The 15427-nt window shown below is 39.8% G+C and overlaps 1 protein-coding gene across 2 annotated transcripts in view; it reads left to right on the top strand.

The window, feature by feature from the left end:
* The window catches only part of LOC128692109 (uncharacterized), a 219840-nt gene that overhangs the window by 103113 nt on the left and 101300 nt on the right, over positions 1-15427 (top strand). The window contains exon 4 of one of the 2 annotated variants that reach the window (XM_070085131.1): positions 8017-8094. The exons of the other annotated variant lie outside the window; for it this stretch is intronic. Within the exon in view, the coding sequence (XP_069941232.1) occupies positions 8017-8094 (78 nt within the window). The remainder of the gene's footprint in view (positions 1-8016; positions 8095-15427) is intronic. 2 annotated transcript variants of the gene reach the window in all.

The following is a 15427-nucleotide window of genomic DNA, read 5'->3' as shown; positions in this document are numbered from 1 at the left end:
CATTCACCCTCACACTCACCCTCACTCACCATCACATTCACCCTCACACTCATCCCTCACACTCACTCTCACACTCGCTCTTATACTAGGCTCATTTACTCTTACACAAGTCAGATCTTTTCCTAGTTTGCTCCAGCTGAACGTTTCAGTGTAGCTGTGTATTTGCTAACGTGACATCACGTTCCAACTTAATGGTCACACCAGACACTACAAGGCACTACCGTAGTCACACCAGATACTAGAAGGCACTGTCATGGTCACACCAGACACTAGAAGGCACTGTCATGGTCACACCAGACACTAGAAGGCGCTGTCATGGTCACACCAGACACTAGAAGGTACTGACATGGTCACACCAGACAATAGAAGGCGCTGTCATGGTCACACCAGACAATAGAAGGCGCTGTCATGGTCACACCAGACACTAGAAGGCGCTGTCATGGTCACACCAGACACTAGAAGGCACTGTCATGGTCACACCAGACACTAGAAGGCGCTGTCATGGTCACACCAGACACTAGAAGGCACTGTTATGGTCACACCAGACAATAGAAGGCGCTGTCATGGTTACATCAGTTACTAGAAGTTACTAGAAGTCACCTTAAAAGAGTTTCGAGAGTTTCACTACTCTCGGAGCCCGGCCATGGGCCAGGGTCGTCTGGTGCTTGCCTGATCAACCAGGCTGTTGCTGCTGGAGGTCCGCTGCCCACACAGTAGAAGGCGCTATCATGGTTACACCCGATACTAGAAGGCGCTATCATAGTCACACCAGACACTAGAGTGTACTATCATGGTCACACCAGACACTAAAGTGTACTATCATGGTCACACCAGACACTAGAGTGTACTATCATGGTCACACCAGACACTAGAGTGTACTATCATGGTCACACCAGACACTAGAGTGTACTATCATGGTCACACCAGACACTAGAGTGTACTATCATGGTCACACCAGACACTAGAGTGTACTATCATGGTCACACCAGACACTAGAGTGTACTATCATGGTCACACCAGACACTAGAGTGTACTATCATGGTCACACCAGACACTAGAGTGCACTATCATGGTCACACCAGACACTAGAGTGTAGTATCATGGTCACACCAGACACTAGAGTGTAGTATCATGGTCACACCAGACACTAGAGTGTAGTATCATGGTCACACCAGACACTAGAGTGTAGTATCATGGTCACACCAGACACTAGAGTGTAGTATCATGGTCACACCAGACACTAGAGTGTACTATCATGGTCACACCAGACACTAGAACCAATATACTCTGAAACATAATAAAGAAGTATATACTTCTTTATTTATTATCACAAATCAAGCGATGAGACGAGGCGGAATAGCACACTGAGAATCTTCCAAACCAGGTGATGATACTTCAGTGCTGACGCTCTTGAAAGCACTTGTACTCTCAAGATGGGAATACTGATGTACACTAACAGCGTCTTTGAGGGCAGGCGAGAATTACGCATCTGGAGACTGCGCAGGAAGAACAGCATCAGCAGGGAGAACAGCATCAGCAGGGAGAACAGCATCAACAGGGAGAACAACATCAACAGGGAGAACAACATCAACAGGGAGAACAACATCAACAGGGAGAACAACATCAACAGGGAGAACAGCATCAACAGGGAGAACAACATCAACAGGGAGAACAACATCAACAGGGAGAACAACATCAACAGGGAGAACAACATCAACAGGGAGAACAGCATCAACAGGGAGAACAGCATCAACAGGGAGAACAGCATCAACAGGGAGAACAACATCAACAGGGAAGACAACATCAACAGGGAGAACAACATCAACAGGGAGAACAACATCAACAGGGACAACAACATCAACAGGGAGAACAACATCAACAGGGAGAACAACATCAACAGGGAGAACAACATCAACAGGGAGAACAACATCAACAGGGAGAACAACATCAACAGGGAGAACAACATCAACAGGAGAACAACATCAACAGGGAGAGCAACATCAACAGGGAGAACAACATCAACAGGGAGAACAACATCAACAGGGAGAACAACATCAACAGGGAGAACAACATCAACAGGGAGAACAACATCAACAGGGAGAACAACATCAACAGGGAGAACAACATCAACAGGGACAACAACATCAACAGGGAGAACAACATCAACAGGGAGAACAACATCAACAGGGAGAACAACATCAACAGGGAGAACAACATCAACAGGGAGAACAACATCAACAGGAGAACAACATCAACAGGGAGAACAACATCAACAGGGAGAACAACATCAACAGGGAGAACAACATCAACAGGGAGAACAACATCAACAGGGAGAACAACATCAACAGGGAGAACAACATCAACAGGAAGAACAACATCAACAGGGAGAACAACATCAACAGGGAGAACAGCATCAACAGGGAGAACAACATCAACAGGGAGAACAACATCAACAGGGAGAATAAGAAGCCACAATTGAAAAATGTAAAAAAAAAAGTGTCGAAAGTTCACTATAAAATGAATTTTTAATTATTATATCTGTTATTATTATTAGTAGCAGTAATAGTAGTATTAGTAGTAGTAATAGTAGTAGTAGTAGTAGTAGTAGTAGTAGTAAACAGTAGTAGTAGTATTAGAAGTAGTAATAAGAGTAATAGTAGAAGTAGAAATAGTAGTAGTAGAAATAGTAATAGTAGTAGTAGTAGTCTTAGAGGTCAGAGGCAATGTGTGATGATGGTGGTGCAAGAGACTGCAGTGTGTGGAGTCCTTATGCTTCGAGGAATCAGCTGATGCCTCCTGCGTTAAAGAGTTCTTTATTGTTCTTACAGGTGGCTTGTTGCTGCAGCTGATTCTTACTTATTTAGAGAATTTCACTGACTGTCCCACTCTCCTCTCTCTTCGCTTTAACTCATTTATAAAGAATCCTATCACTTTTTTATTTTTTGTTTCCCACATTCTCTCTCGCCTTCATCTTTCGCCATTCCTCCTCCACTATATACTTTATTTTATCGCTCTTTCAGTGAATCTGTTTATTTAATCTTTCCTCTCTTCCTTTCATCCTTTAAACATAATATTATTGTTTTTTACCAGATTCTCCTAAGTACAAGAAGTAAACTTGACATCCACGACGTCAGTGGATCAAAACTGACATATTAAAATGCCGAGAATCCAAATATTATTTTTTCACAACACAGTTTAACATCTTTGTTATGCGCCCCATACCCATCGTGTGGGTCGTTGTCAAAGATTTTAGAAGTACATAATGGGTCCAGGAACTGGACTTCAGAGTTTTGTTAACTAAGTTTCAGTGGTACTGAAGTATTTATGTGTTTTTATCCTGTTACAGTTGCAAAACAACCACGAGGGAAGTTGAATGATAGCTCTAGGCCTCTCGTATTGCAATCAACACATCACCAGGAGATTGCAATGTTGTAGAAATGATTAGGAAGTCCAGATAGATCCGTCCAAGGGAACGACTCTGGCTAGACTCGCTCTCTTGAACGGATCTACCTGGACTTCTGATTCATTTCTTCAATACTGCAGGCTCCTGATGGTGTATTGACTGCGACAGGAAAGGCCTAGAACTATTATTTATCTTCTCTCCCTCAGTGGGTGTTTTGCATGTTGTATCCCTTGTTCGCGATTATTACATACTGGTTACAGTTGTGATGAATTATTTATGAAGATATGAATTCAGTCACAAAACATTACAATGTATTTTTTGAATGATATGTTTTACTTCAGATTTAAGCAAGATATGGTTGAATTTAAACAAGTTTCGGTGGTTATGAGGTATTTACAACAGGGGATATTGTTGACTCGGGGATATTATTCTAGAATGGTTGGAAATATGCCAAAGTGCATAGAATACTTTGACATTTCTCAAATATTGGTGAGTGAGTTGTCTCTGAATTCATTATTTTTATTCCATGCCAGCAGATAATGACACATGGTGTGACAATAGCTCATCTGACAAAGTTTGCATTTGATTATATCTGCATCAGCTGGTGATGCAGCCTCCCTGAGGTACTGGTAACCCTGCCTACTAATGTTCTTGGATGTACCATAGACATGTGGCTCCTCCTGCATGATAGACTGATGATAGATGGACTGACTGGTGTCACTCTCCCTCAGTCTCAAGTCTTATTGAATTTCTAAAACTAAGTTTAAGGTAGATTCAAATGGATAAAAAAGAAATAAGCGTTGAGACCAAATTTCATATGCTGGATGAACTATATCATTATAGACATCAGAAATATTGCGCCAGGAATGATGATATGCATTTGACATTACGTTTCTCCAAGCACCCTCTTAAAATCCATGCGCACTAAATAATTGCAAAGGCAACTTTTGCCAGAGGCAAGTGTTGCCATGGTTTCACCCAACAGTCAGCAAAAAATATCAGAAATTATACACATTGATGACGTCGATCAAGAGTCCACAGGGATGGATGTATCTGATCTTACGGCCACATCCTCAGAGACGAGACCAATTGAGATAAATGAAGTTGAGTTAGCTATATAAATTGCCAGCTAGGTTGCAACGGTGCAAACTTCACGCTCTATCTACCTCACATTTGGTTAATGTTAGGTTAGGTTAGGTAAGGTTCGTCAGGAAACAGGACAAATGTTTCCTGACGCGGGTCTCAGTCAGATGATGACTCGCCATTGGAGCTTTGGTCATCCGACCGAGGCCTTCCGCTGGCTTACCGGTCCACCCCTTTAAAAATTATGATCATCTGTATAATAATAATTTGGTTAATGTGCTAAGTTGGATAAATTGGCCAAAGAGAGTAAGTACTCTGTAGAAATATGTCGAGTATAACCTTGGTCTGTCTGTGCTAAATTATGATTTCGAATGTTAAAGGAATGCAAGCAAAAAAAAAAAAAACTTAATTTAAAACTCTCTGTGATAACATAAACAAAATAAGCACATTTACGTAGCAATTTGTAACTAACTGACAGATGCTGTAGTAACCAAGATTAGTCTTAGTTTCATTATTATTATTATTATTATTATTATTATTATTATTATTATTATTATTATTATTATTATTATTATTATTATTATTATTATTATTATTACGGTTATATATATTTTCTTTTTTTTTTTTTTAATTTACAAAAAATTACTTTTAATATTACTTTTTTTCTGAAAGTTAAGACACATGTGCAACATCTGGATATCTTTATTGTAGTAGACGTTTCGCCATCCAGTGGCTTTATCAATACAGATTCTAGGACATAATAGGAAGACAGTAGAACTATATACAAAAGATGAGGTAATCAGTCCCTCGGCCTTGGAGTTAGTGTTCACAGCATCGTGGTGGAGGAGAGTCTGGAGCAAAGGCAAGAAGACTGGCGCTTTTTATAGGCGTCAGTGAATGGGACGGGCAGCAGACGAGGGCAGTCACTGGTAGGCGGGATTCCCCAGTGGAAGTAGGTCCTTCCCAAAGAGATGGGTTAGTTGCAGCAGCCGTGATAAAGCCACTGGATGGCGAAACGTCTACTACAATAAAGATATCCAGATGTTGCACATGTGTCTTAACTTTCATATTGTCGGTATTTTATACCTTTCTTGCACTACTTTTTTTCTGTTTTATTCCAGTTTTCCGGGTTTTCTACTCAGTATTTTTAGTACAGTAACAAAAGTTTGCAACAGATTTTCGTTGCAAATAACACTGCTTTATTATTTTATAAAGTTAACTAAAAAGATCACATGAAAATGAGGCTTTACATCTCGTCCTTCAAATTAAAGATCGTTGGGTTAGCAACACTTTAGGTTGGTTAAGTGGGTTTAAAGCCTATCGGCTATACTAGGATCATCAAGGCTGTATGTGACCTTTACATCACCAAACAAGAATATTTAATCCTTAAAATAAGGATTAAACTCTGGGCGTATACACACTGAGAGACATCCTTCTCGGCGTATGTATGTACTCACCTATTTGTACTCACCTATTTGTGGTTGCAGGGGTCGATTCATAGCTCCTGGCCCCGCCTCTTCGCTGACTGCTACTAGGTCCTCTCTCTCCCTGCTCCATGAGGTTTATCATACCTCGCCTTAAAACTATGTATGGTTCCCGCCTCCACTACTTCACTTTCTAGGCTATTCCACGGCTTGACTACTCTATGACTGAAGAAATACTTCCTAACATCCCTTTGATTCATCTGAGTCTTCAACTTCCAATTGTGACCTCTTGTGTCTGTGTCCCATCTCTGGAACATCCCGTCTTTGTCCACCTCGTCTATTCCGCGCAGTATTTTATATGTCGTTATCATGTCTCCCCTGGCCCTCCTGGCCTCCAGTGTCGTCAGGCCGATTTCCCTCAACCTTTCTTCGTAGGACAATCCCCGTAGCTCTGGGACTAGTCTTGTTGCAAACCTTTGCACTTTCTCTAATTTCTTGACGTGCTTGACTAGGTGTGGATTCCAAACTGGTGCTGCATACTCCAGTATGGGCCTGACATAAATGGTATACAGAGTCTTGAACGACTCCTTACTGAGGTATCGGAACGCTATCCGTGTGTGTGTGTGTGTGTGTGTGTGTGTGTGTGTGTGTGTGTGTGTGTGCAATGCTATAGGCTGGTTAATATCAACTACTCTACAACCATTTAGGCTGCGAGGTAGCCTGTTCACCATCAGACAAAAATATACTTTAATTCTTAAAACTAGGATTAAAGTAAGCCTTCATCATATAGCATAATGCTGAGAGAAATACACCTCTCGGGGTTTATATCCTGTGAATGCTAGACGGAGACCACCAGTATGTTTTATTTCCTTACATTCATCTAACTGCATGTATATATAGGTTAAATGATAGTGTTTTCACGACGTGAGCGTGGAAGGGTAGAAAGTTGATGAGGAGGTGCATGTGTTAAGGGAGTGAGAACAATAAGGATGATACAAGATGATGTAAGGGAGAAACTGGGTCTCGTTTCATCAAGATAAGTGTGTCATAAGAGGTGTGACAATACTAAGTGTAGATTTTTTTTAAACGCCATTTGGTTTGTGCTGTCAAGTCGAATCTCTGTACTATAACCTCCGTTATAATACAGCAGAAAAAAATAATGGTTGAGTTCTCTCACTCATTACCTGACTTCCTTGAGGAGGAAGTCAGGTAATGGGTGAGAGAACTCGGTGGTAGCGCCTTCGTCTCAACCGACAGACCCACGTATTATTCCGGGAAGACAGAAATGTATAGCTAAATCTCTTATACCTGTTGCAACTGGTCACTTAGCCATCAATAAATAATGTACCTATATATTAACCGACTGTTTTGGGTCACCGCATCCTGAAAAAACACTGGTATGTTGGACACTCCAGTCGTGCAGGAAGTCATATCTTGGGCAAGATGCATGTGTGTGAGAAAACTCTGGCCCTATCAGAAGTATTCCTGTATTAGGTTGAAGGTATAAGCACAGTGTGGTATATGTAACGACGGGATATAAATTCGTGCTTGTCGGTGTTCCTCGATAAATTTTCTCAATCAAAACATTGTTACGGTACCTTAGGTACGTCTATTGAAATATTTGATGACACTGATGCAGTAATGTTTATTTTAATGATTCCAGTGAAAACACATGTCTTACTGTGTTTATAATGATTAATATAATTGATCTTGGTATAACATATTCCATCTTTTTCTCTTGTTTTATTTTGAGGAATTGAGACACTTATGTAATATATGTTAATCTTTATTGAAGAAACGTTTCGCCACACAGTGGCTTCATCAGTCTTATGAAGCCACTGTGTGGCGAAACGTTTCTTCAATAAAGATTCCCATATGTTGCATAAGTGTCTCAATTCTTCAAGCTGTCGGTTTTCAAAACTATTTATCACACTCTTGTTTTTTCTTTGTACCATCTTCCTTGTGTTAGTTACTCATCCGATATTTTTCTATTATATATATATAAAAAATCATCTTAGAAATATTTAAAGTTTCACAGCATACTTTCCAGTTACTTTCATCCGTAATTTTAATTATTTTTTTTTTACACACACGGTGGTGTCGCAGCGTCTAGGAGAGAAGGTGGTGAATTTGACGGACCTGCTGTATGTGATGGTTCTTTCTAAGGGAGCCAGCAAACATGAGGTAAAAATTAACTCAAGCTTCGCCGTCTACTGCTTCTCCTGCAGCTCCTCTCTGTTTTTTGGCAATTTTGCGATTATTTTCCAAGCTTTATTGCTCACTGTAAGAGAGAGTTCTTGTGTGGCGCCTGATAAGATTAACGATGATTTATGTATATGTTGTGGAGTTCAAGGCTGCGAGCGAGTCTTTGTTGTTTGCTAAACTTATTGTTGCTTTGCTGGCGTTTTTAAATTTGTGGAATTTGATGACTGTTACTGTATTTGTGGCCTTTGATAATTATTGCTGTATTTGTGGCCTTTCATAATTATTACTGTGTTATGGCCTTTGATAATTATTACTGTGTTTGTGACCTTTGATAATTGTTGCTGATTTGTGGCCTTTGACGATTATTGCTGTGTTTGTGGCCTTTGATAATTGTTGCTATATTTGTGGCCTAATCATCCAGGAGTGCTGTTTTATCCCCTATCCTCTCTGCTGTGCTGTATCTGAAATGTAGCTCTCTGTATCATGTTTGTTTTGTAAGGTCACAGTAAACAGGTTACATGACAATATGCAAAACAACCACTGAAAAAATAGCGAAATTCCAAGCAATTTCGTGACTTATCACATCATCAAGGAACTAATGTGAGAAGTCACGAAGGCGCTTGGAAGTTCGCTATTTTTTCACAGTGATTATATATATATATATATATATATATATATATATATATATATATATATATATATATATATATATATATATATATATATATATATATATATATATATATATATATATATATATATATATATATATATATATATATATATATATATATATATATATATATATATATATATATATATATATATATATATATATATATTATATATATATATAATATATATATACTATATATATATATATATATATATATACTATATATATATATATATATATATATATATATATATATATATATATATATATATATATATATATATATATATATATAATATATATATGTATATATATATATATATATATACATATATATATATATATATATATATATATATAGACAGATAGATACATAGATAGATAGATAGATAGATAGATAGATACATACATAATCTATCCATTTTGCAACATTTTTAATTTTATCACATACATTAAATGTATAACTAAGAAGCTTGCAACACTTGACGTTAGTACAAAATATCTGAGGATGTAACCTTGGCTGAGACTTAATTTTTGTGTAATCCTGAAAGCGAGACTCTCCTCAGCTTTCTAACGTAAACTTATGCTTAACTGATTTAATTATTTTATGCATCTGCAAGCATTGAAAAGTATGTACGAATTTAGCAAATTTTAGGTTAAACTTTAGGTAAGTTCCAACTAAGCTTCAGGTAAACTTCAGGTAGGAATTATCCTCATAAAACTTACGAATGTTTTCATAGACGCTGTTTACAGTTGCGTATAGGCCTGGTTATTATAGGCATTCGCAAGATTTTATAGACCTAATGATCTATATCTTTCGGTTTACATACACTGAGAGTTTACTTCCCTCCATATTTTAGCGATAGCAGTATACTTGTGGTGTATAAGTTACACGTAGTCTGAAACACATTCGTGTAGTCGATAGGATTCAAACCAGTACACCAACTATACAATTATTACTATTATTATTAATTTTATTATTATTATTATTATTATTATTATTATTATTTTATGTAGGGTACATAATTTACATATATAATATTAACTTGGAGTGTGACGTGGGGAAATCTTGAAGGATGTTAAAGGCTGGTGACTCGCGTAAGTTCCTGGCATCAGAGCTTCTGAGAAGGCAAACGTGAGTGGGAATGCTGTCGTCTTCTGAGTGCCTGGGGAGGACGGTGACGAGGGCCACGGCACCCCCAGAGGACAGAAGAGGGAGAAGGATGTAGGGAGAAAGGAGAGGGAATACAGTGTAGCGATGAAAGGAAATGCTAACACATGCCCATAAGACGGAAACAAGAGACACATGCAATATAATGCGGGTCTTTATTGACAAGGTTTCGCCCACGCAGTGTCAGTCAAGGACTGCATTATATTGCATCGGTATCTTTTTCCACGGAGTAACGAAGATAATACGAGGATGGAGATGAAATATGAGATGATCAGGGGATGAAAGTGACGGATGATAAGGGATTATAGAAAGAGAAGATGAAAGTGGGCATAGGGTGGGAAAAGGAGAGGAGCAGATAGGATGGGGAGATCAAAGGGTAAATAAAGCAAGTGGGGTAAAGTTGGATGAGGAGGAGGAGAGGGCAAGTGTGATGATTATTGTAAACAATAAATTACTGCCGTAGCTTGCTAGGCTAACATCAGCTTGCGACCCGCTAGGCCAGATAATTCTTTTAATTTTAGGCTTTACAGGCCTGCTGATGGTATTATTTCTATTATAGAATAAATCCGAGTATGTCAACTGCACTTTTTAAACATCAGTCAACTATTAGACGTTTTATTTCATGTTACAAATGTTGCATTCAGGATTACAATTGCCAGAATTATTCAATTTTTTTTGTTGTCTGTTGCCACCCACAGTATGACATAACTACCACCTACAGTATGACATAACTACCACCTACAGTATGACATAACTCAGACCCACAGTATGACATAACTGCCACCTACAGTATGACATAACTAACACCCACAGTATGACATAACTACCACCTACAGTATGACATAACTACCACCTACAGTATGACATAACTCAGACCCACAGTATGACATAACTGCCACCTACAGTATGACATAACTAACACCCACAGTATGACATAACTACCACCTACAGTATGACATAACTACCACCTACTGTATGACATAACTACCACCTACAGTATGACATAACTCAGACCCACAGTATGACATAACTGCCACCTACAGTATGACATAACTAACACCCACAGTATGACATAACTACCACCTACAGTATGACATAACTACCACCTACAGTATGACATAACTACCACCTACAGTATGACATAACTACCACCTACAGTATGACATAACTACCACCTACAGTATGACATAACTACCACCTACAGTATGACATAACTACCACCTACAGTATGACATAACTACCACCTACAGTATGACATAACTACCACCTACAGTATGACATAACTACCACCTACAGTATGGCATAACATACAGTATGACATAACTACCACCCACAGTATGACATAACTACCACCTACAGTATGACATAACTACCACCTACAGTATGACATAACTACCACCCACAGTATGACATAACTACCACCTACAGTATGACATAACTACCACCCACAGTATGATATAACTACCACCCACAGTATGACATAACTGCCACCCACAGTATGCCCTAACTACCACCCACAGTATGACATAACTACCACCCACAGTATGACATAACTGCCACCCACAGTATGACCTAACTACCACCCACAGTATGACATAACTACCACACACAGTATGGTATGACATAACTACCACCCACAGTATGGGTATGACATATCTACCACCCACAGTATGACATAACTACCATCCACATTATGGTATGACATAACTACCACCCACAGTATGGGTATGACATAACTACCACCCACAGTATGACATAACTACCACCCACAGTATGACATAACTGCCACCTACAGTATGACATAACTACCACCCACAGTATGACATAACTACCACCCACAGTATGATATAACTACCACCTACAGTATGACATAACTACTACCCACAGTATGGGTATGACATAACTACCACCTACAGTATGGGTATGACATAACTACCACCTACAGTATGGGTATGACATAACTACCACCTACAGTATGGGTATGACATAACTACCACCCACAGTATGGGTATGACATAACTACCACCCACAGTATGGGTATGACATAACTACCACCCTCAGATTGGTATGACATAACTACCACCCACACTATGGGTATGACATAACTACCACCTACAGTATGGGTATGACATAACTACCACCCACACTATGGGTATGACATAACTACCACCCACAGTTTGGATATGACATAACTACCACCCACAGTATGGGTATGACATAATTACCACCCACAGTATGGGTATGACATAACTACCACCCACAGTATGGGTATGACATAACTACCACCTACAGTATGGGTATGACATAACTACCACCCACAGTATGGGTATGACCTAACTACCACCCACAGTATGGGTATGACATAACTACCACCTACAGTAAGGGTATGACATAACTACCACCCACAGTATGGGTATCACATAACTACCACCTACAGTATGGGTATGACATAACTACCACCCACAGTACGGGTATGACATAACTACCACCTACAGTATGGGTATGACATAACTACCACTCACAGTACGGGTATGACGTAACTACCACCCACAGTATGGGTATGACATAACTACCACCCACAGTATGGGTCTGACATAACTACCACCCACAGTATCTGTATGACATAACTACCACCCACAGTATGGGAATGACATAACTACCACCTACAGTATGGGTATGACATAACTACCACCCACAGTATGGGTATGGCATAACTACCACCTACAGTATGGGTATGACATAACTACCACCCACAGTATGGGTATGGCATAACTACCACCTACAGTATGGGTATGACATAACTACCACCTACAGTATGGGTATGACATAACTACCACCCACAGTATGGTTATGACATATCTACCACCCACAGTATGACATAACTACCATCCACATTATGGTATGACATAACTACCACCCACAGTATGGGTATGACATAACTACCACCCACAGTATGACATAACTACCACCCACAGTATGACATAATTGCCACCTACAGTATGACATAACTACCACCCACAGTATGACATAACTACCACCCACAGTATGATATAACTACCACCTACAGTATGATATAACTACCACCCACAGTATGACCTAACTACCACCCACAGTATGACATAACTACCACCCACAGTATGACATAACTGCCACCCACAGTATGACCTAACTACCACCCACAGTATGACATAACTACCACCCACAGTATGGTATGACATAACTACCACCCACAGTATGGGTATGACATATCTACCACCCACAGTATGACATAACTACCATCCACATTATGGTATGACATAACTACCACCCACAGTATGGGTTTGACATAACTACCACCCACAGTATGACATAACTACCACCCACAGTATGACATAACTACCACCCACAGTATGACATAGCTACCACCCACAGTATGGTATGACATAACTACCACCCACAGTATGGGTATGATATAACTACCACCCACAGTATGGGTATGACATAACTACCACCTACAGTATGGGTATGACATAACTACCACCTACAGTGTGGTATGACATAACTACCACCCACAGTATGGGTATGACATAACTACCACCTACAGTATGGGTATGACATAACTACCACCTACAGTATGGGTATGACATAACTACCACCTACAGTATGGGTATGACATAACTACCACCCACAGTATGGGTATGACATAACTACCACCCACAGTATGGTTATGACATAACTACCACCCTCAGATTGGTATGACATAACTACCACCCACACTATGGGTATGACATAACTACCACCTACAGTATGGGTATGACATAACTACCACCCACACTATGGGTATGACATAACTACCACCCACAGTATGGGTATGACATAACTACCACCCACAGTATGGGTATGACATAATTACCACCCACAGTATGGGTATGACATAACTACCACCCACAGTATGGGCATGACATAACTACCACCTACAGTATGGGTATGACATAACTACCACCCACAGTACGGGTATGACCTAACTACCACCCACAGTATGGGTATGACATAACTACCACCTACAGTAAGGGTATGACATAACTACCACCCACAGTATGGGTATCACATAACTACCACCTACAGTATGGGTATGACATAACTACCACCCACAGTATGGGTATGACATAACTACCACCTACAGTATGGGTATGACATAACTACCACTCACAGTATGGGTATGACATAACTACCACCCACAGTATGGGTATGACATAACTACCACCCACAGTATGGGTCTGACATAACTACCACCCACAGTATCTGTATGACATAACTACCACCCACAGTATGGGAATGACATAACTACCACCTACAGTATGGGTATGACATAACTACCACCCACAGTATGGGTATGGCATAACTACCACCTACAGTATGGGTATGACATAACTACCACCTACAGTATGGGTATGACATAACTACCACCTACAGTATGGGTATGACATAACTACCACCCACAGTATGGGTATGACATAACTACCACCCACAGTGTGGGTATGACATAACTACCACCCACAGTATGGGTACGACATAACTACCACCTACAGTATGGGTATGACATAACTACCACCCACAGTATGGATATGACATAACTACCACCTACAATATGGGTATGGCATAACTACCACCTACAGTATGGGTATGACATAACTACCACCTACAATATGGGTATGACATAACTACCACTCACAGTATGGGTATGACATAACTACCACCCACAGTATGGGTATGACATAACTACCACCCACAGTATGGGTATGACATAACTACCACCCACTGTATGGGTATGACATAACTACCACCTACAGTATGTGTATGACATAACTACCACTCACAGTATAGGTATGACATAACTACCACCTACAGTATGGGTATGACATAACTACCACCTACATTATGGTTATGACATAACTACCACCTACAGTATGGGTATGACATAACTACCACTCACAGTATGGGTATGACATAACTACCACACACAGTATGGGTATGACATAACTACCACCCACAATATGGGTATGACATAACTACCACCTACAGTATGGGTATGATATAACTTCCACCCACAGTATGGGTATGACATAACTACCACCCACAGTATGGCTATGACATAACTACCGCCTAGAGTATGGGTAAGATATAACTACCACCTACAGTATGGATATGACATAACTACCATCCACAGTATGGGTATGACATAACTAACACAAACAGTATGGGTATGACATAACTACCACCCACAGTATGGGTTTTACGTAACTACCACCCACAGTATGGGTATGACATAACTACCACCCACAGTATGGGTATGACATAACTACCACCTACAGTATGGGTATGACATAACTACCACCCACAGTATGGGTATGACATAACTACCACCCACAGTATGGGTATGACATAAATACCGCCTATAGTATGGGTAAGACATAACTACCACCTAC

The sequence above is a fragment of the Cherax quadricarinatus genome, chromosome 15 (assembly GCF_038502225.1).
Source record: "Cherax quadricarinatus isolate ZL_2023a chromosome 15, ASM3850222v1, whole genome shotgun sequence".
NCBI lineage: Eukaryota > Metazoa > Arthropoda > Malacostraca > Decapoda > Parastacidae > Cherax > Cherax quadricarinatus.
Note: the sequence above shows the minus strand (reverse complement) of the source record. Positions and strands in the feature narration are given on the sequence as shown.